The sequence below is a fragment of the Amblyraja radiata genome, chromosome 7, assembly GCF_010909765.2.
Source record: "Amblyraja radiata isolate CabotCenter1 chromosome 7, sAmbRad1.1.pri, whole genome shotgun sequence".
NCBI classification, from domain to species: Eukaryota; Metazoa; Chordata; class Chondrichthyes; order Rajiformes; family Rajidae; genus Amblyraja; species Amblyraja radiata.
Genome location: NC_045962.1, coordinates 5,694,065 through 5,716,997, shown reverse-complemented (window position 1 = coordinate 5,716,997; position 22,933 = coordinate 5,694,065). Strand labels below are relative to the sequence as shown.

At 45.1% G+C, this 22,933-nt stretch overlaps 1 protein-coding gene across 6 annotated transcripts in view; it reads right to left on the bottom strand.

Moving 5' to 3' along the window:
- unc80 (unc-80 homolog, NALCN channel complex subunit) overlaps positions 1 to 22,858 on the bottom strand; it is a 345,386-nt gene extending 322,528 nt beyond the window's left edge. For all 6 annotated transcript variants that reach the window (XM_033023608.1, XM_033023610.1, XM_033023609.1 and 3 more), the window contains exons 1-2: positions 22,700 to 22,858; positions 2,621 to 2,669 (exon numbers count right to left, since the gene is read on the bottom strand). In XM_033023608.1, coding sequence (XP_032879499.1) covers positions 2,621 to 2,669; positions 22,700 to 22,791 — 141 coding nt within the window. In that variant the 5' untranslated portion in view covers positions 22,792 to 22,858. The remainder of the gene's footprint in view (positions 1 to 2,620; positions 2,670 to 22,699) is intronic.
- Positions 22,859 to 22,933: the final 75 nt, after the last annotated feature.

The following is a 22,933-nucleotide window of genomic DNA, read 5'->3' as shown; positions in this document are numbered from 1 at the left end:
TGGATGGATTAAATGCCATCTGTCACCACTTGGTACAATTTTTCAATTGATCTATGTCCCCCTTATCGTTATCGTTTGTCATTCTTACCTACACTAGTACAATGAATATACCTAAAGAGCATTTAATTGTGAAGTACTTGGGAACACTTGGGAACAGGTGGTGGCACGGCATAGCGTTAGAGCTACTGCCTTACAGCAACAGAGGCTCGGGTTCGATCCTGACCACGTGGACTTGTCTGTACGAAGTTTGTACATTCCCTCGTGACTTGCGTGGGTTTTCTCTGAGATCTGATTTCCTCCCACACGTTAAAGGCTTAGTTTTGTAATTAATTGGCTTGGTATGAATGTAAAATTGTCCCCAGTGTATGTGGGATAGTATTAATGTTCGGGGATCGCTGGTCGGTACGGACTCCATGGGCCGAAGAGCCTGTTTCCGTGTTGTGTCTTTAAACTAAACTAAACTAAATATCAGGTGTTGAAAGGAGCAATACAGAAACACATCTAAGTCTTTATTATTTACTCTTTTGGTGTTAAATGAACTGAAAAAAAATAATAATCCAGCACATTTGCAGATTGCAGCTACAGAATAGTGTTGGAATTTGAATGCAATTGAGCTCAGAATGCACATCGTATGTGAAACAAGAAAGATGACCTTTTAGTACAGTTAGAAATTGTGATTGTGGGCATTACAGAGTCATGGCTGAAAGAAGATCAGAGCTGGGAGCTGAGATATATTATACACATCCTACCAAAAAGACAATGGGTGGGCAGAGGGGGTGGAGTGACTCTGTTGATAATAAATTAAATCCAATCCTTAGCAATAGGATCAGAAGATGTAGAATCCTTGTGGTTAGAGCTAAGAACCGAGTACGTATTTTTGTATACAGTCTCCACAGTGGAAGACAGTGGCGATGTGTCTGAAATTCAAGAGACAGGGGGCAGAACTAAGTACAGTTGCTATTACTGAGAAGGTACTTGGGAAGCTGAAAGATCAAAAGGTGGATGAGTCACCTGGACCAGATGGATTACACTCTTGGGTTTTCACAGCGGTAGCTATAGATATTGTGGAGGCATTAGTAGTGATCTTTCAAGAACTACTCAAGTGGCTAGTAGTTGCAATCGAGTGGCAATAGTTACAGAGGACTGGAAAACCACAAATGTAGCTGTTTAAGAAAGGAGTGAAACAATAGGAAATAAATCATTGACCTGATTTTAGTCTGATTTTATGAGTCAAATCATTAGTCTGATTTTAGTGGTTGGTAAGATTTTACAATCCATTATTACGGATGATGTTTCAGGATACTTGGAAGCACAAGATAAAAGAGGCTGAGGTCCGCATGGTTTTGTTAAGGGGAGATCTTACCCGACAAATCTGAGGAAGTAACATGCAGGAAAGACAAAGGATAGTCAGTGGATGTCGTTTACTTGGATTTTAGAAAGTTTCTGATAAGGTGCCACAAATGAGTGCTCAACACGTTAGAAGCACATGGCATTAGAGGTAAGGTACTAGCATGGATAAAAGATTAGCTGACTGGCAGAGGAAAAGAGTGGGAACAGCAGAGGCAAAGCTTTTTCTGGTTGGCTGTCAGTGACTAGTGGTGTTCTGCACGGATCTGTGTTGGGTCCACTACTCATCAAGTTATATATTAATAATCTGGATGATGGAATTGATGGTTTTGTTGCCAAGTGCAGATGATACAAAGATAGGTGGATGGGCAGGTGGTGTTGAGGGTGCAGGGAGTCTGTACAAGGTTTTGGAACGGTTATGAATGGGCAAAGAAATAGCAAATGGAATACAGCATAGCAAAGTGTACGGTCATGCACTTTAGTAGAAGGAATAAGGAAATAATCGGAGGTGCAAGGGGACTTGGGACTGCTGATGCAGGATTCCCAAAGGTTAATTTGCAGGTTGAGTCGGCAGTATGGAAGGCAAATACAATGTTAGCATTCATTTTGAGAGGACTAGAATATAAAAGCAAGGATATAATGCTGAGACTTTGTAAGGCACTGGTCAGGCTACATTTAGAATTCTGTAAACAGTTTTGGGCCCATATCTGAGGAAGGACATGCTGGCGTTGGGGAGGGTCTGGACAAGAATGATCCAGGGGATGATTGGATTGACGTATGATAAGCATTTGAAGGCTCTGGGCCTGTTCTCGCTGGAGTTCGGAAGGATGAGTGGGTAGACTAGGGCCAGAGGGCAGAGCCTACGAATAAAAGGATGTACCTTTAGAATGGAGAGGAGGAGAAATTTCTTTAGTCAGAGGTTGGTGAATTAGTGGAATTCATAGGTACAGATGGCTATGGAGGCCGTCATTCGGTATTTTTAAAGCAGAGATTGATAGTTTGTTGATTAGTAATAGTGCCATAGGTTACAAGAGGAGGCAGAAAAATAGGGTTGAGAAGGAAAAATAGATCAGCCATGATCAAATTGCAGAGCAGTTTGAAGGGCCGAATGGTCTAATTCTGCTCCAAGGTCTTATAGTCAGTGGTAATCCCTGGTAATACATAACGTTATAGCATCATAACGATACCATGTGTTCACTTTAATATAAGCCTCATTTAATAACGGAACCAAATAATCAAAGAACACTTGTATTGATAAAATAAGATAGCATACCACACAGGAGGCTTCATACTGTTTTCCCAGCTTTGGTCTGAGAAACGCACTGTAAGATAAAAAGAAATGTAAACATTTAAAACATAGACCAACTAGTTTTGAAAATTTGATGGAATAAACACATAAATACTTCTAATTTTGTTTATTAAGCAGTTCCCTGCTTGCGCAGTAGAGTGGGGTCGAGGAAACGACGCGGCAGTGACTACATCGACACTCGCAATAGGGTGAACTTGCATGGTTTATTCCATTTACAATGGTAACAATGTCCAGGACTGCGTGGGGCACTGCCCCTCGCCATTCGAGCGCATTTGCAATGACATCAGCGATCTTGGGCTTGTCCCAGCAGTTTAGACCTGGTCTTCGAAGGAGGAAGCATGGCGATCTCAGGCTTCTTCCTGCAGTTCACCACTGTCTCAAGAAGAGTGGCTTCTTCCTGGCAGCTCCAGGGAATAGTCCTAAGCCTCTCCCGTTAGCACAGACCCTCGAGTCCTGGCAACATGCTTTTAAATCCTCTCTGCGCCCTTTCCAACTTAACAACATCTGTCCTATAACATGGTGTCCAGAATTGAACACAATACTCTAAATGCGGCCTCAACAACGTCTTATATAACTGCAACATGACCTCCCAATGTCCATACCTGACTGACGAAGGCCCAAGTATCATTAGTCTTATTCACCACCCCATCTACCTATGATGCCACCTTCAAGGAACTATGTACCTGCACTCCTAGATCCCTCTGCTCTACAACACTTCTCAGAGCCCTACCATTCAGTGTATGTCCTGCCCATGTTAGACTTTCCAAAATGCAACACCTCACATTTCTCTCTATTAAATTCATCTGTCCTGTACTTTGACTATTACCATCTGTGATTCAGCCAACAGTGATGCCATCAGTGAATTTATAGATATCATTGTACGTGCTTAACCACAGTGATGTGTGTAAATAGAGTGCAGCAGGAAGTGCAGCCGTGAGATGCACTTGTGTTGCTGGTCGGTGTGGAGAAAATGTTGTTACCATCCACATTGACTGCAGTCTGCCAATGAAGAAGTTGAGGATCCAGTTACAAGTCTTGGAGATTGGTGATTAGCTTTAGGAAATGATATTGTTAAACATTGAGCTGTAGTCAAAGAACAACAGCCTGACATATATGTTCCTGTTATCCAGATGGCCCAGAGCAGAGTGGAGAGCAAGTGAAATTGCATCTGCTGTTCACCTGTTGTGATGGAAGGTAAATTGAAGTGGATCCAGGTCATTTCTGAGGCAGAAGTTTAATTGTGCCATAACCAACCTCTCAAAGTATGTATGGGAAGGAACTGCAAATGCTGGTTTGAACTGAAGATAGACACAAAATGCTGGAGTAACTCAGCGGTACAAGCAACATCTCTGGAGAGAAGGAATGGGTGACGTTTCGGGTCGAGATCTTCATACTGAAAGTCACGGGAAAGGGAAATGAGAGATAGACGATGATTCAGATATAGAACAAATGAATTAATGGTATGCAAAAAAAGTTACAATTATAAAGGAAACAGGTCATTGTTAGCTGTAGCTAGTTGAGAAAGAAAAACTGGTGTAACCTGGGTGGGAGAGGGATGGAGAGAGAGGGAATGCAGGGGTTACTTGAAGCTGGAGATATCAATATTTATACCCCTGGGTTGTAAGCTGCCCAAGCAAAATGAAATGCTGTTCCTCCAATTTGCGTTTAACCACAAGTACCCTCTATCTCTCGTTTCCATTTCCCGTGATTTTTAGTCTGAAGAAATGTCACCCATTCCTTCTCTCCAAGGATGTTGCCTGTTACTCCAGCATTTAGTGTCTATCTCAAAGTATGTAGACTGAAGCCACATTAATGTACTGCTCTTAGGCTGTATGATAAATGCCTTTTTGGTTCCTCAGGCCTCCAAACCAAGAGGTTGAAGATGTCCTTAAACACTTCAGCCAGTTGGTCCGCACAGATATTTAACATTCTGCCAGGTACACCATCTTGGCTGGACACTTTGCCTGGTTTCACCGTCTTCAAGGATGCTCTGACATCTGCCTCAGAGACTGAGATCAGAGACCTCAGGGGCTGTGGGCCCTTGTGTACGTGTATCATTAATCTCTCTTTCAAAGCATGCATACAAGGGTGATAAAAGGCACTGAGCTCATCCAGATGTCCAGATGTGGATGGAGTGGTTGGTGCTCCTGATGATGGTTAAGCACTGATCAAATGTGCGGGGTCCACTGGTGTGGAAGATGACGTGGTGTGGAAGGCAGCGGGATACGCCATTTCGTGCTTATTGATTAGGGTGCTCACTTTCCCAAGTGATAGCTGACGTCTGCCTGAGCTGGGATGTAGACTGAGTCAGGGTGAGAGAGATCTTTCTCGGTAAGTTGAACAGTCGGCACCTAAGCACCAGATATTCCAGGTCAGTGAGTGGGAATGGGAAAGCAAACATGTCCAGGCACCATGACAAGTTTATTATGAACCAGACATTGCCGTCTCTTCCTTTTTCTGACTCTGCAACCCGGAGAATGTGTATAGAAACAACCACAGACTGGAGCACTGCATCCAGAGAGTTACGTGTGAGCCAAATCTCTGTGAAACAGTACACAGAGCACAACAGTTCATTATGCCCCTCTGATATAGTAGGATTACTTTTCAGTGGTCTACCTTGTTCTCCAGCAATTGTACATGTTCCCAGAAGGCTGCAGGATGAGAGAGGTGTGACACATGCCCCAACGCTCCAGTCTTACCTGAAGGCCACCCCATCCATAAATTACGGACTTGCATGTTGCCTGCGACATCAGGAGAAGCATTTTAAATCTCATTCTTAATAATGAAGTTCATATAAAAAAAAATAGCTCAACCCTATCTTAGACTAATAAGTGTATTATTTTAAAAGATATAACTGCAGAGAAATCCTAAACCTTAGTTTTTAGTTTAGTTTATTATCGTCACTTGTAGTGAGGTACAGTGAAAAAGTTTTGTTTGCATGCTATCCAGTCAAAGAAAAGACTAGATGAATATAATCAAGCCGTCCACAGTGGACAGGTAAAGGATTGTGGTGACAGATTTCACATCGTCTCAAGGATTTAGTCCTCGATAGTCACTGATGTCATTGATGACCGAGGATCAGAAGGTAATTAATACGCACCCACGAGCTCTCCACAAGACATTCAATGCCGTTGAAAGATAAATCTTCCAAAAACAGTCACATGATTAATAGTTTTTTTATTGTAGTAGTACAAACAGTAAGATAATTCATACTGGCTTCTTCTTGTGTAAGTACATTTCAATCATACTCGTGGTCATGCTCGTGCATGGTCAAAAACTGCCTCTTCCCTTATCTTCCCCTAACTAATCTAAACTTGGGAGTCTGCGCGAGAATCCCAGCCGCAAACACGCCTCAAACTACGTATAAATCCCGCCCACACAATTACAGGCAGATAAAATTTAAAGGTAACTGGATATAGTTATAACATACTGAGTTAAGCTAAATGGCAACTACAAGGATAAAGGGTACAGCTCATAGCGCAAGATATAACATTGAAGTTCAATAAAGTCTGATTACAGATAGTTCAAAGGTCTCCAACAAGGTAGATGGAAGGTCAGGACCGCACTCTAGCTGATGAGAGGACCGTCCAGTTGATAGATAACAGTTGGGACGAAACTGTCACTGAATCTGGAGGTATGCATTTTCCCATTTCTGCACCTCTTTCCTGGTGTGAGAGGGGAGAAATGGGAATGACCGATATGCGACTAGTCCTTGATTATGCTGGCAGCCTTGCCGAGGTAACGTAAAGTGTAGGTGGAGTCAATGGAAGAGTGGCTGGTTTCTGTGATGGTCTGGGCTACATCCACAATTCTCTGCAATTTCTTGCTGGCTTGGATGGAGGTATTCTCAAACCAGGCAGATGCATCCTGATGAAATGCTATATATGGCACATCTGTCGAACTTGGTGAAAGTGGTTGGGAACATGTCCAGCATCCTAATCCTTCTAAGGAAGTAGAGGCGTTGATGTGCTTTCTTGGCCATGTCTTCAATGTGGCTGCCCAAGGCAAATTGCTAGTGATATTTATTCCTAGGAACATGAAGCTTTTGACCAACTCTCCTTCAGTGCCTTCAATGTATACTGGGATGTATGTACTGCTTCATTTCCGAAAGTCAATCACAATTTCCTTTGTCTTGCTGACATTGAGGGAGAGTTGTTGTCTTGGCACTAAGTTACAAGGTCTTCAATCTCCTTTCTGTACTCCATCTCGTTATTTTTGGATATCTAGTCCACTGCGGTGGGAGGTTTAAAAAGGACACCTGTGCTGATCCAGATGGTGCATCATGAGATTGGAATCGCAACGATTTTATATATTGAGTAGAATGTATTGTTCCTGGGTTTGATGTGGCAAAATTCAAGCTAGTGTCAAGAACAGTGACCTGCAGCAGCCAGCAACGTACCTTCATATGTACCGTTTATGTTTTTATTGCCAGATTTGTACCAAGACAGTTAAAAACTTTGTTTTGCTCACTACCCGACCCAATCAGATACCATGCCATCAATACAATGAAGCCCAATTCAAGTACAATAAATAGAGCAAAGGGAAAGATACAGAGTGCAGAATATAGTCTCTCATGGGTACTGACTTCCTCAGTAAAGGGATCTAAGGAGGCGCCGTCTCAAAAAAGCAGCCTGCATCATCAAGGACCAACACTACTCCGGCCACACCCTCATACAATACAATATACAATACAATATTTATTGTCATTTGAGCTTCAGTGAGGCTCAGTGAGGCTCAAACGAAATTCAGTTTCCACAGCCATACAAAGACAATTTCCTACAGACATACACACAATTTAATTCACACAAACATCCATCACAGTGAACCCACTGTGATGGAAGGCAAAGTCTTTTCTCTCCCCTGTTCTCCATTTCTCTCCTGATGTCCAAGCCCCAGGCGGGTGATGATAAGTCCCACGGCCATTTTAGGCCGTGCCGGGCGATTTACGGCCCCGCTCCCGGTCTAAAAGTCACAATGTTGGAGCCCCCGGTGGGCGCTGTAATGTCCCATGGCCATGAAGCCGCGCCGGGCGATGTACGGCCCCGCTCCGGGTCGTTCCAACCCCGCGACACGGGCTGGGGAAGTCGCGTTGCGGGAGCTCCGGGAAGCGGTCTCTCCACCCGGACCCGCGAGCTCCCGATGTCCCAGTCCACCGGACCTGCGGCTGCGTTGCTGGAGCCTCCAAGCCCCAGGAGTCGAGTCGCAGCAGCGAATCACCACCGCTCCCCACGCTCCGAGGCCAGCCAGATGGTGAGTAGTCCGCAGCTCCGCAGTCTCCCGAGCCCCCGGGTCGTTCAGGTTGGAGGCCGCTCCACAGTGCTAGGCCCCAACGACAACGGAGACCCGACAGGGAAAAGGTCGGGTCTCCCGGACAGGGAAGAGATTTTAAACAGTTTCCCCCCCCCCCCCCCCCCCCCCCCCCCCCCCCCCCCCCCCCACATATACACATTTAAAACCAGTATTAAAAAACACCAACACTACATTTAACTAGACAAAAAATAAAAAAAAGACAGACAAGCTGTAGGGGCCGCTGCAACGGGTGAGTCGCGCCGCTGCTCATTTCACTCCTGCCATCAGAAAGGTCTGATAATTGTTACATCCAGGTTCAGGAACAGCTTCAACCCAACAATCATCATGCTACTGAACACTAGGAACTCCAACTAAACTATAAACTGCCTTGGTTGCACTAGGGACTTCAGACTTTGTTTTATTTTGCACTATTTGGGGGGTTTTTATTGAGTACTATTTACAAACCTGTCAAGCTGCTGCAAGTAAGAATTTAATTAACCGGTTTTGGTACATATGACAATAAAACACCCTTGACTCTCTTAATATAGTAGCGCAACTGTTCCATAGACAAAGTCCAATGTCCTCTATGAGAATCGACTGTACCTTCGACCATTCAGAAGCTTGATAATAGTGGGAAATAATCAGTTCTTGACTGGTGGTTTGTATTTTCAAGCATCTATATCTTCTGCCCGACTGGAGCAGAGTGAAGAAGGAACAGCTGGGGTGAGAAAGGCCTTTGATTATGTTGGCTGGTTTCCTGAGGTAGCAGGAAGTGTAGATGGAGTCAACGGTGAGCAATCTGTTCTGTGTGATGGACTAGGAGTACATTTACAACTTTCTGCCATTTCTTGCGGAACGAAGCTCTCTACCATTTCCACTTTGGCACCTTTGCTGCTGATTGGTGATGTACTCCACTACGCTTCCTGAATACAAGTTTGGTGTTCGTAAACTGGGGATAACCTGTGGAAGCACTTTTCGTTTGATTACAAGATCGAGCTGGTGAATTGATGAAAGGTTTATTGATTATATTTTTGATCATCAGTTTAAGACCTTACAGGTGTAGGATAGTAATAATAAAAGGCCATTGGGCTTCACTATAACATGTTGCAACATATTAGGCACATTCATGGCAGCATTTATCTAGTCTGAAGAAGGATCTCGACCCGAAACGTCATCCATTCCTTCTCTCCAGAAATGCTGCTTGTCCCACTGAGTTACTCCAGCTTTTTGTGTCGATCTAGCATTTATCTAATGTTCAGTCAGTACTAAATCATGCTTAGCTATTTTACAAGTATTAAACTTGAAAATGAATCCAATGCATTCAGCTTTATAAACTCCGAATTCTGAGAGAGGTAACTTGAAAGAATGGGCCATATTTACACCAGTGGGAAGAGATGTGGCATGGATATAGCATTGAATAGTCTCAGTATGGAAGAAATAAATTGAGTTTTAAATCAGAGAAGCCTTCAGGAACAGCTGGAATGTTGTTCCTTCAGGATTTGTGTTAAAATTTGTGTTAGCATATAAATGACAGTCTGCAAAGCGAAGTAATTCCTTACGCCATACTCATCTGTGTCAAATTAGTTCAAGAAGTAGGACATAAATAATCAACAAGATACATTGAGAATTAGATAATCCTTGCATATCCAAATATAGCCACTATGCAATAGAATTTGATACTGGAACTCAGGGAAAATCTCAAACAGGCTAGCCAAGGGAAAATTGCCTCTGAGTAGCAATGAAACATTTGGAGACCGATCCAGCAGGGAAATGTATACAGATACTTGTTTGCCAGCTCAGAAAAGTATCTATAGTTTGGCTCAAGGACGATTGTGGGGGAAGCTACCAGTGAAGCTTTGGGAATGATCCTGGGACTTCCAATAAGATTCAGATTCAGATTCAATTTTAATTGTCATTGTCAGTGTACAGTACAGAGACAACGAAATGCATTTAGCATCTCCCTGGAAGAGCGACATAGCAAATGATTTGAATAAATAATAATAAGTGTCCGGGGGGGGGTGATTGGCAGTCACCGAGGTACGTTGTTGAGTAGAGTGACAGCCGCCGGGAAGAAGCTGTTCCTGGACCTGCTGGTTCGGCAACGGAGAGACCTGTAGCGCCTCCCGGATGGTAGGAGGGAGGCGTAAACAGTCCATGGTTGGGGTGAGAGCAGTCCTTGGCGATGCTGAGCGCCCTCCGCAGACAACGCTTGCTTTGGACAGACTCAATGGAGGGGAGCGAGGAACCGGTGATGCGTTGGGCAATTTTCACCACCCTCTGCAATGCCTTCTGGTCGGAGACAGAGCAGTTGCCATACCATACTGTGATGCAGTTGGTAAGGATGCTCTCGATGGTGCAGCGGTAGAAGTTCACCAGGATCTGAGGAGACAGATGGACCTTCTTCAGTCTCCTCAGGAAGAAGAGACGCTGGTGAGCCTTCTTGATCAGAGTTGAGGTATTGTGGGTCCAAGAGAGGTCATCGGAGATGTTGACTCCCAGGAACCTGATGGATTACATCCAAGGGTCTTGAGGGAGATAGCGGTGGGGATTGTGGATGCATTGGTGATAATTTTCCAAAACTCCCTGGAGGCAGGAACGGTCCCAGTGGATTGGAAAATGGCCAATGTAACACCTATATTTAAAAAAGGAAGTAAACAGAAGGCGGGTAACTATAGACCGGTTAGTCTAACATCGGTGGTGGGTAAAATGTTAGAGACAATTATTAAAGAAACACTAACGGGGCACTTGGATAAACATGACTTCATCGGACAGAACCAGCATGGTTTTGTGAAGGGGAAGTCCTGTTTAACGAATCTGCTCGAATTCTTTGAGGAAGTAACAACCCGGGTGGATAAAGGGGAACCGGTGGATGTGGTATACTTGGACTTCCAAAAGGCTTTTGACAAGGTGCCACATAAGAGACTATTGCTAAAAATAAAAAATTATGGGATTGGGGGTAATATATTAGCATGAGTAGAGGATTGGCTAACAAATAGGAAGCAGAGAGTGGGGATAAATGGTTCATACTCGGGATGGCAACCGGTAACTAGTGGGGTTCCGCAAGGGTCGGTGCTGGGACCCCAGTTGTTCACAATTTATATAAATGATTTGGAGGAGGGAACCAAGTGTAATATATCAAAATTTGCGGACGATACAAAAATGGGAGGAACAGTAGGGGATGAGGAGGATAGGAAGAGTCTGCAAAAGGATATAGATAAGCTAGGTGAGTGGGCAACAACTTGGCAGATGAAATTTAATACTAATAAATGTGAAGTCATTCACTTTGGGAAAAAAAATGATAGGGCAAGTTATTTTCTAAATGAGGAGGAGCTGCGTTGTAATGCAACGCAAAGGGATCTAGGGGTATTAGTACATGAATCACTAAAAGTTAGTATGCAGGTGCAGCAAGCAATCAGGAAGGCCAATGGAGTTTTGGCCTTTATTGCTAGGGGGATTGAGTATAAAAACACGGAGGTCTTGCTGCAGCTGTACACAGTATTAGTGAGACCACATTTGGAATACTGTGTACAGTTCTGGGGTCCATACTTAAGAAAGGATGTACTAGCCCTGGAGGCAGTGCAGCGAAGGTTTACAAGATTAATTCCTGCAATGAGGGGATTGACATATGAGGAAAGGTTAAGTAGGCTGGAACTCTACTCTTTGGAGTTTAGAAGAATGAGAGGCGATCTCATTGAAACATATAAGATCGTGAGGGGCCTTGATCGGGTGGATGCACCGAGGATGTTCCCAATGATCGGGGAAACTAGAACTAGGGGACATAGTTGCAGAATAAGGGGGGGCTCTTTTAAAACTGAGATGAGGAAGAACTTCTTCACCCAGAGGGTGGTTAATTTATGGAATTCACTGCCCCAGGGAGCAGTGGAAGCAGAAACGTTAAATATATTTAAGACTAAAATAGATGGTTTTTTAGCTGCCAAGGGGATAAGGGGCTACGGGGAGAGGGCAGGGATATGGACCTAGGTATGGTTAGTATAGTAAGACCTGAGTGATCTCCTGGACAAGTGTCGATCGCCTGGATTGGGGTCGGAGAGGAATTTCCCGGATTTTTTTCCCGAATTGGACCTGGGTTTTTATCCGTTTTTTTGCCTCCCCCAGGAGATCACGAGGTTCTTGGGGTGGAGAGGGGTGATAGCGGTATAAAGGGGAGGGTAGTGTCTTGTGTTCTGTGTCTTGTGTCTACTGTTTGTGGGTAAGTGTGTCTGTTTAGTGTTCAGCCATGAGCGAATGGCGGTGCGGGCTCGACGGACCTGGTGGTCTACTCTCGCACCTACTTTCTATGTTTCTATGTTTCTATGTAACCTGAAGCTAGAAACACGTTCCACCTCCGTCCCGTTAATGTGGATGGGGGTGTGCGTGCCGCCCCTGGACTTCCTGAAGTCTACAATGAGCTCCTTGGTCTTCTTGGAGTTAAGGGCCAGGCTGTTGTCAGCGCACCATGCTGCTAAGTGCTGGACCTCCTCCCTGTAGGCCGACTCATCGTTGTTGCTGATGAGGCCAATCACCGTTGTATCATCTGCATACTTGATGATGGTGTTAGTACCATGTACAGGTGTGCAGTCATAGGTGAAGAGGGAGTAGAGGAGGGGGCTCAGCACACAGCCCTGTGGAACGCCGGTGTTCAGGGTGAGGGTTGAAGAGGTGTGCTTGTCTAACCTAACAGACTGGGGTCTGTTGGTTAGAAAGTCCAGTATCCAGTTGCAGAGGGAGGGGTCGATGCCCTGGTTACTGAGTTTGGTGATCAGTTTTGATGGTATAATGGTGTTGAATGCTGAGCTGTAATCGATGAACAGCATTCTTACGTAAGTGTCTCTGTTGTCGAGGTGGGAGAGGGCGGAGTGAAGTGCCCTTGAGATGGCATCCTCCGTACTCCTGTTCTTGCGGTAGGCAAACTGATAGGGATCCAGTGTGGGGGGTAGGCAGCTTTTGAGGTGTGCCAGGACCAGCCTCTCGAAGCACTTGGTGATGATGGGGGTAAGTGCAACTGGGCGGAAGTCGTTGAGGCTTGCCGCAGTGGAGTGTTTTGGCACTGGCACGATGGAGGTGGTTTTAAGGCACGTGGGGACAACTGCTTGGGCAAGTGACAGGTTGAAGATGTCAGTCCAGACGTCTGTCAGCTGCGCAGCACAGGCCCTGAGCACGCGCCCGGGGATGCCGTCACGGCCAGCAGCTTTACGTGCATTAGTCCTACTCAGTGCCACGTATACGTCGTAGGGGGTGAGTGTGAGGGGTTGGTGATCGGCAGGTAGCACAGCCTTGATGGCTGTCTCTAGATTGTCCCTGTCGAAGCGGCCATAGAAGTGATTAAGCTCCTCAAGGAAGGAGGCGTCGCTGGATGTGGGGGTGGTGTTGGAGGGTCTGTAGTCCGTGATGGCCAGGATGCCTTGCCACATGCGTCGGGGGTTGGAGTTGTTGTTGAAGTGCTCCTCAATCCTTAGCTTATGGCAGTGCTTGGCCTTCTTGATGCCCCTCTTCAGGTTAGCCCTGGCTGAACTGTAGGCTCGAGCATCGCCTGACCTGAAAGCGGTGTCCCGTGCTTTCAGCAGTAGCCTGACCTCGCTGTTCATCCATGGCTTCTGATTCGGGAATATGGTCACCTGTTTGAGGGAGGTGACACTATTGATGGTGGAGTTTATAAAGTCCAGAACAGAGGATGTGTAGGAATCAATGTCCGTGTGGGAGTCAAAGGTGGCCTGGGCTGCAAACGCCTTCCAGTCAGTGTTTCCAAAACACTGCTGAAGTGTGAAGTCCGCTTCCTCAACCAGACTTTAACTGTCCTCACAGTTGGTTTAACCCGTCTGATGAGTGGGGAGTACTTATGGAGCAGGAACAATGAGACGTGATCAGACTGACCAAGGTGGGGGAGGGGGATGGCTTTGTAAGCTTCAGCCATGTTAGTGTAGACTTTGTCCAGTGTCTTGTCTACTCTAGTGGGGAAGGAGACATGTTGGTGGAATTTGGGGAGTGCAGTCTTCAGATTAGAGTAATTGAAGTCACCCGCAACAATGAAGGCTGCCTCGGGGTTCTGCGTCTGTTGATTGCTAATGGCAGTATGCAGCTCTTTCATTGCAAGCTTGGCATTAGCATCAGGAGGGATGTAGGCTGCAGTCACAACAGTGGAGGTGAACTCTCTGGGCAGATAGAACGGTCTGTATCTAACCAAGAGGAACTCAAGGTTAGCTAGCAGTGACTCTCGATGATGGTGGAGTCCGTGCACCATGCTTTATTTACATAAATGCACAGACCCCCACCTCTGGTCTTACCGGAGTCTGATGTCCTGTCCGCTCGGAGTAAATTACGCCCCGATAGCTGGATGGCGCTGTCAAGAACGTCAGTGTTGAGCCAAGTTTCTGTGAAGATCAGGATGTTGCAGTCCTTGATCCAGTTGTGGGAGGTGATCCTTAGCCGGAGTTCGTCCATTTTGTTTGCCAGTGAGCGCACGTTGGCGAGGAAAAGGCTAGGAATCGCTACCCTGTGTGGGGCTAGCTCTAACCTGGACTTTAACCCACCTCTGCGTCCCTGGCAGTGTTTTCGTACGCGTCGCCGTGTGTTGGTGCTTCTGGTCGGCTGAGCTGGCTTGGTGCGCGCTGGTGTTCTGCCGCTCCGTTGCTCCGCGTCTCCTTGTCTTCCGCAGGCGGTCTTCAGCCCCGCGGCTCTGCTGATGGTCACCAGCCCCGGGGCTTACCTGGCGTTCTCCAGCCCAGCGGGTCGGGTGGCGCTCTCCAGCTCCGCGGTGTTCTCCAGCTCCACGGGTCGGGTGGTGTTCTCCAGCTGCGGGGGTCAGGTGAGCTCCACGGGTCGAGTAGCGTTCTCCAGCTCCACGGGTCGGGTGGTGTTCTCCAGCTGCGTGGGTCAGGTGAGCTCCACGGGTCGGGTGGCGTTCTCCAGCTCCGCGGGACGGTTGGGCTCCGCGGGTCGGGTGAGGGCCGCGGGTCGGGTGAGGGCTGCGGGTCGGGTGAGGGCCGCGGGTCGGGTGAGGGCCGAGGGTCGGGTGAGGGCCGAGGGTCGGGTGAGGGCCGCGGGTCGGGTGAGGACCGCGGGTCGGTTGGGCTCCACGGGTCGGATGGCGGTCTCCAACCCCGCGACTCACCTGGCGGTCTCCAGTCGGGTGCTCTGTTGCTCTGATGAGCTCAGACAGAAGACGGAGATCGCCCAGAAAGTTGTTGCAGCCGCAGGAACCGAAGTCCAGAAGTTCCTGTCGGCTGTACGAGATGGATACAAGACTGCTCCGAGTGAGCAGCCTTGAAACAGGTAAGGGGATCGTCGCTATTTTTCCCATTCTAGGGAGACACAGGGCGTTGCGGTGTGCCCGCGCCGCCGCCATTTTGTATTTGTCCCGCTCTCTGAGCTGCAAATAACACTGAACGCACATCTACTCCACGGTGAATCCCCTCGATGCGGCTGTAAGGTGGCTGCTGCCCAATAATCCCGCTAAACAAAATTGGTTGAAAGTCTTCTTGGTAGAAAAAACATAGATATTATACGGATATGATAAGGACCAGAAGAGGGTCCATTTTATTCTGCAGAAAACAGAGATTAATCCATACAACTATTTGTATGGCTACATTCTGTAGAAATGATTTATAACAAGGCGCAAGCATGAATATCCGTGTTGTATGAAATGAAATACGGCCATTGTCACTAAACGTTAAATGGATCAAGGGTGGCACTGCAGCTATAAGGCTCACAGATAAACCTTTACAAGATTGATGTGAAAATAAGTCAATTTATTTTAATTCTGAGAATAGAAGTCAATATTACATGAACTCTCTAGTCTGATACAAAGAACAAGGGAAGCAGAGAGCCTAAAGACATGCATAAATGCACAAACATGAAAATCCTGAATTTACTATTAAAGATAATCAGTGTTGATTCAGTCTTCAGCAATGAAGATGTAGAATTAGTCCAAGTCAGTATGGATTTATGAAAGGAAAATCATGCTTGACTAATCTTCCCGAATCCTTTGAGGATGTGACAAGTAAAATGGATGAAGGGGAGCCAGTGAATGTAGCGTATCTATACTTTCAGAAAGCCTTTGCTAAGGTCTCGCACAGGAGACTGGTGACTAAAATTGTCTATCCATGATCAATATTTTCATACTAAATCTATATTACTAAAAGTCTGATCTTGACCGCTTTTGGCCCACTGTGGTGCGATTTCCGAGAGAACGCCGCCACCTACAGCCGTCATTTTTGGCCACCTCGCTCAGAGCCCCCCTCCGCCTTCCGGGACCGGAGGATTTTTCCCATCGATGAAAAATCAGAGAGATATTAATGTTTTTTTTTAATTCCCCATTCTCTCTGCTGCTGGCGGCAGGGGGGAGGGACTATAAAACCCGGAAGTGTAGTCCATCACTCAGTCTCTGCCAGACCCAGGAAGTGAGTGGGTCACGGCTCGCTGAGCTGCAAATAACACTGAACGCACGTCTACTCCACGGTGAGTCCCCTCGATGCGGCTGTAAGGTGGCTGCTGCCCAATTGTTTGCCTCGCCTTTTTAACAAATTTGTGTTCACAAAATGAATTTTGGTTGTCAGGTGGCTGCTGCCCAATTGTTTGCCTCGCCTTTTTAACAAGTTTGTGTTTATAAAATGAATTTTGTTTGTCGGGTGGCTGCTGCCCAATTGTTTGCCTTGCCTTTTTAACAAGTTTGTGTTCACAAAGTGAATTTTGGTTGGCGGGTGGCTGCAGCCAAATTGTTTGCCTTGGCTTGGCTTTTAAAATCGTTGCGACAGTTGGCTGCCAGCCCAAAAATCCATTCGGCCCACAATGTCTATACTAGCCCTCTGGAAACCAGTACCTTCAGCCCGCAACAAACATACTAGCGCGATAGAAAGCCTCCCCCCACTGGCGAGCAATATTGGAATTGGTGGAGAGGTGGAATATTGCGTTGGTGACCAGCCCTCCCGTATGATGCTGGGCCCACTTAGTCTAGTATCTGACTAAAAACTTCCACAGTACATAGTTTTTAGTCAGATATTTGGTATGAAAATATTGATCATGGATAGACAATTACACAAAATATAGATAATTTAGATGTTCTTATGACATGATTGTGCAAAAAATAATTTTGATTATCTTGAGAGTGGATATTTGTGGATTTTGAACACATGTCTGTGTAAAATGGCCCTTGCCTGCTGCAGTGTTATAAACCAACAGAGTAAAATTTATGGGAATTAAACATTCAATTCCTTTGATTTGGCATAGAAATTCATGACAAAGTGAGATTTAAAATCATGTTATGTTGTGAATTCTTGTGTGAATGGTGTCAGTTTGTTATTTGGATACTTTGGCTATTTAAAAAAATATTTCTAGCTTTTTCTTAAGAATGGGATAGATGTTTAGATCTAGTAATTGAAATTAGATGAATTTAATTGATTTGATGACACTGATTGTTGGGTACTGTTTGTTTTGACGTTTAGCTTGTGTTAGGCATTTCTAAAACTGCAAATAAAAACTTGTTTCTACTTAATGCTGGTCAGTGGTTTTTTTCTTTACATTTTTCAGATGCCTCCGAAGACGACATACAAAATTGTCAATCCAAATGCCCAGCCTGGCATAGCTAGAGCTCACCTTGAAGTGAATTTCTCTGTCATGCCCGAATCTAAGAGGGATCTTAAAAATGGACACATCTTGTACTTGTATACCTCGTTTGGAAAAACAAGGTGTACAGAGTTGCTTATTGGTTGCATTCTGAAGATTCTGATGATGCTACTGATTATGATATGCCAATGTACTAGCTAACAGCTGATCTTCTCCATGAGGACTTGGTCCTTTGCTAGAAATTGTAATTTCTTTACCTGTCTGTTACAGACTTACAGCATATAATACAATAATATTAAAGTTCTGATCTTGAGAATATCACATTTTTGAATTTTCAAGGCAGTCTGGGTGTTTATTACTATTTCCGTCACAACGGTTAATTTTGTAATTAGCTACTTAATTAGGTAATTAACTAATTATATACTTTAATTTCAGGTCATCCAAGTAAGATGTATCATGTTTGTTTCAGAATGCTTCAATCTATAATAACTGAAAATTTCATTCAGTTCTCTTAACGTTATGAAAGTTATGGGCTTTTATGTCAATTGACGTCCTGATCACAGCTTTTGTGTTAAGTTAATGGTAAAGCAATAGGGAACAAGATGCAAATGTCCAAGTATGAAAATGACCATAACTTTTTTAATACTGAAGATATGAAAGTGAATTAGGTATCAAATTAAAGTTATTTTTATGCTTTATCTGGTGGGATAAATCACAGGCTTGATTTTTAACATCTCAACATTTCGTAACATCCCTATTCATTGAACGGTTGACGGTGGATATGCAATGGAAGACATTTTTTTTTTTTTTAAATTTATTTATTTTTTTTATTAGAAGTACGGTAAATTACAATAACACACAACACATATATCTTAATACATTTTTTGTACCGCTTCATTTTTTTTTTTTTAAGCTTTAAGAAAAAGATAGAAGTAAGGAAAGTAAAGAAGGTGCGCAAGAGTCGTGAAGTGCAAGAGAGTGTTGGGAAAAGAAAGCCCCTTAGAAAAGAAGTTAGAGAAGGAAGTAAAGTAAGAAAGTAGACCCTAGAAAAGAAAGAAAAATAAAGTAAGGACAATCGCTCTATTATAACATTAAACTCCGCAGAAAGACTACCAACCAAGTCTGTTTTTGTTGTTTTACCTCCCATTGCCAGGTCCTGATACCATTTATTTATTTATTTATATTTAAAATTACTGTTGCACCTCATGCTTGTAATAGGTCCATAAACGTAGACCACGTCTTTTGGAATTGGTTTGCTTTACCTGCTAAGAGGAATCTCATCTCTTCCAGATGTAATGTTTCAAACATATTTGATGTCCACATTTTTATTGTTGGTGTGGGCGCATTTTTCCAGAATTTGAGTATGAGCTTTTTTCCCATTATTAGCCCGTAATTGAGTAAATTCATCTGATACACGTTTAATTCAGGGATACCTTCCGATATCCCAAAAATGATCCATTCTGGTTTTGGTACCAGTTTTATTTTAATTAATTTTGAAAAAATATCAAATATTCCATGCCAGAATTTTTGGATTTTTGTACAAAAAACAAAAGAATGCGCTATGGTAGCTTCTTGACAGACATTTATCACAGATTGGTGAAACATTAGGAAAGATTTTATTTAATTTAGTTTTTGAATAACATAGTCTATGTAATGTTTTGAATTGGATAAGCGTATGTCGTACATTGATCGAGCATTTATGCACCTGTAGTAAATGATTATCCCAGCTCTCTTTTGAAATTTTTATAGCTAATTCTTGTTCCCAGTCTCTTCTAATTCCATCTGTTGTGGGTATTTCTATGTTTAAAATGATATTATATAAGTACGATATTAAATTAGCTGATTCCGCCTTTGTCTTCATTGCTTCATCCAGTAAGTCGGAAGGCATATTATGATAGTCTTTTGTGTATTTTTTCAAATAATCACAAATTTGAAGATATTTAAAATATTGGTTATTTTTCAAATTATATTTCAGTTGTAGTTGTTGAAATGATAGTAATTTTCCCACTTCATACAGATCTTCGAGCGTTTTGATTCCCATTCTTTCCCATTGTATAAATGATTTGTCTATGATTGATGGTTTAAACGATGGGTTATTGGCTATTGGTATTGAGAGAGATAGGTTTAAGACTGAAGACATTTAAAGAGAGAAGACATTTAAAGACTGTATGGATGAACTACAAAAATTGTTCATCCCAGTTTGGCAAAAGAATAAATCAGGGAAGGTAGTACATCCGTGGATAACAAGGGAAATCAGGGATAGTATCAAAGCGAAGGATGATGCGTACAAATTAGCCAGAAAAAGCAGCATACCGGAGGACTGGGAGAAATTCAGAGACCAGCAGAGGAGGACAAAGGGCTTAATTAGGAAAGGAAAAATAGATTATGAAAGAAAACTGGCAGGGAACATAAAAACTGACTGCAAAAGTTTTTATAGATATGTGAAAAGAAAGAGATTAGTTAAAACAAATGTAGGTCCCTTGCAGTCAGAAACAGGTGAGTTGATCATGGGGAACAAGGATATGGCGGACCAATTGAATAACTACTTTGGTTCCGTCTTCACTAAGGAAGACATAAATAATCTGTCGGAAATAGCAGGGGACCGCGGGTCAAAGGAGTTGGAGGAATTGAGTGAAATCCAGGTTAGCCGGGAAGTGGTGTTGGGTAAATTGAATGGATTAAAGGCCGATAAATCCCCAGGGCCAGATAGGCTGCATCCCAGAGTACTTAAGGAAGTAGCTCCAGAAATAGTGGATGCATTAGTAATAATCTTTCAAAACTCTTTAGATTCTGGAGTAGTTCCTGAGGATTGGCGGGTAGCAAACGTAATCCCACTTTTTAAGAAGGGAGGGAGAGAGAAAACGGGGAATTACAGACCAGTTAGTCTAACATCGGTAGTGGGGAAACTACTAGAGTCAGTTATTAAAGATGGGATAGCAGCACATTTGGAAAGTGGTGAAATCATTGGACAAAGTCAGCATGGATTTACAAAAGGTAAATCATGTCTGACGAATCTTATAGAATTTTTCGAGGATGTAACTAGTAGCGTGGATAGGGGAGAACCAGTGGATGTGGTGTATCTGGACTTCCAGAAGGCTTTCGACAAGGTCCCACTTAAGAGATTAGTATACAAACTTAAAGCACACGGCATTGGGGGTTCAGTATTGATGTGGATAGAGAACTGGCTGGCAAACAGGAAGCAAAGAGTAGGAGTAAACGGGTCCTTTTCACAATGGCAGGCAGTGACTAGTGGGGTACCGCAAGGCTCAGTGCTGGGACCCCAGCTATTTACAATATATATTAATGATCTGGATGAGGGAATTGAAGGCAATATCTCCAAGTTTGCGGATGACACTAAGCTGGGGGGCAGTGTTAGCTGTGAGGAGGATGCTAGGCGACTGCAAGGTGACTTGGATAGGCTAGGTGAGTGGGCAAATGTTTGGCAGATGCAGTATAATGCGGATAAATGTGAGGTTATCCATTTTGGTGGCAAAAGCAGGAAAGCAGACTATTATCTAAATGGTGGCCGACTAGGAAAAGGGGAGATGCAGCGAGACCTGGGTGTCATGGTACACCAGTCATTGAAAGTAGGCATGCAGGTGCAGCAGGCAGTGAAGAAAGCGAATGGTATGTTAGCTTTCATAGCAAAAGGATTTGAGTATAGGAGCAGGGAGGTTCTACTGCAGTTGTACAGGGTCTTGGTGAGACCACACCTGGAGTATTGCGTACAGTTTTGGTCTCCAAATCTGAGGAAGGACATTATTGCCCTAGAGGGAGTGCAGAGAAGATTCACCAGACTGATTCCTGGGATGTCAGGACTGTCTTGTGAAGAAAGACTGGATAGACTTGGTTTATACTCTCTAGAATTTAGGAGATTGACAGGGGATCTTATAGAAACTTATAAAATTCTTAAGGGGTTGGACAGGCTAGATGCAGGAAGATTGCTCCCGATGTTGGGGAAGTCCAGGACAAGGGGTCACAGCTTAAGGATAAGGGGGAAATCCTTTAAAACCGAGATGAGAAGAACTTTTTTCACACAGAGAGTGGTGAATCTCTGGAACTCTCTGCCACAGAGGGTAGTCGAGGCCAGTTCATTGGCTATATTTAAGAGGGAGTTAGATGTGGCCCTTGTGGCTAAGGGGATCAGAGGGTATGGAGAGAAGGCAGGTACGGGATACTGAGTTGGATGATCAGCCGTGATCATATTGAATGGCGGTGCAGGCTCGAAGGGCCGAATGGCCTACTCCTACACCTAATTTCTATGTTTTCTATGAACTTGGTAACGAGCAATAAATCAACTTAGACCGAAACATCACCCATTTCTTCTCACCAGAGACGCTGCCTGTCCCGCTGAGTTCCAGCATTTTAGCGTCTATCTTCGGTGTAAACTAGTATCTGCAGTTCCTTCCTACACATCAAACCAAGCAGCTGGTTGAGAGCGGCTCTCCATATGCGTCGAATGGCCACAGTATTTGCTGGCTTGTCTTGCGGGAAGATGCGCATTTAAACGCTTGCGACGGCGCTGGGAAGGATGATGACGGTGCAGCAGCGATATTTAAAAGCGGAATGAATACCCGCTGGGGAAAGAAACAATTTGCAGAGCCGAATGGGTCCGACTGGAGAAGCCTGAAGGGCGATGCTGCAAGCGGCTAGGGTGGCCCGAATACACCCGCGTTCACGTCGCGGACTCCCCTCATCCCCTCCCCTCCTCTCACCCCCTCTCCTCTCCTCCGCTCTCATCCCCTCTCCTCCTCCTCTCATCCCCTCTCCTCTTCCCCCCCCCCCCTCTCCTCTCCTCTCAGCCCCTCTCACAATCCCCTCTCCTCTCCTCTCATCCCTTCTCCTCTCCTCTCATCCGCTCCTCTGCTCTCATCCCCTCCCCTCTCCACTCCTCTCATCCGCTCCTCTGCTCTCATCCCTTCTCCTCTCCTCTCAGCCCCTCTCCTCTCCTCTCATCCCCTCTCCTCTCCTCTCAGCCCATCTCCTCTCCTCTCATCCCCTCTCCTCCCCTCCTCTCCTCTCATCCCCACCTCTCAATCCCTGCTTTCATCCCCTCTCCTCTTATAATTTCTCCTCTCATCCCTTCACCTCTCATCCTCTTCCCCCCCGTCCCCTCCGCCGCAGCTGACCTGCGCCACCAGCGAGCCGGAGGACGAGGCCCCGGGCGGGCGGGCGGGCGTTATGAGCGCCCCTCACCTGGTCTGCCGCCACAGGAAGGTCTGGATGGGCAGCGGGATGCCGCGGCCGCACTCCCGCTCGGCATCCTCCGAGCTCTTCCGTTTCACCATCGTCGAAGCCGAAGAAGAAGTAGCCGCGGTCCCTTGTCCCTTCTCCCTTCTCCTCCTAATGGCCGCCTCTCCCCACCCCCCTCAATGGACCGGCCGCCCCCCCTCACCCCTCACGGTCTCGGCACCTGCGCGCGGGCAGCGC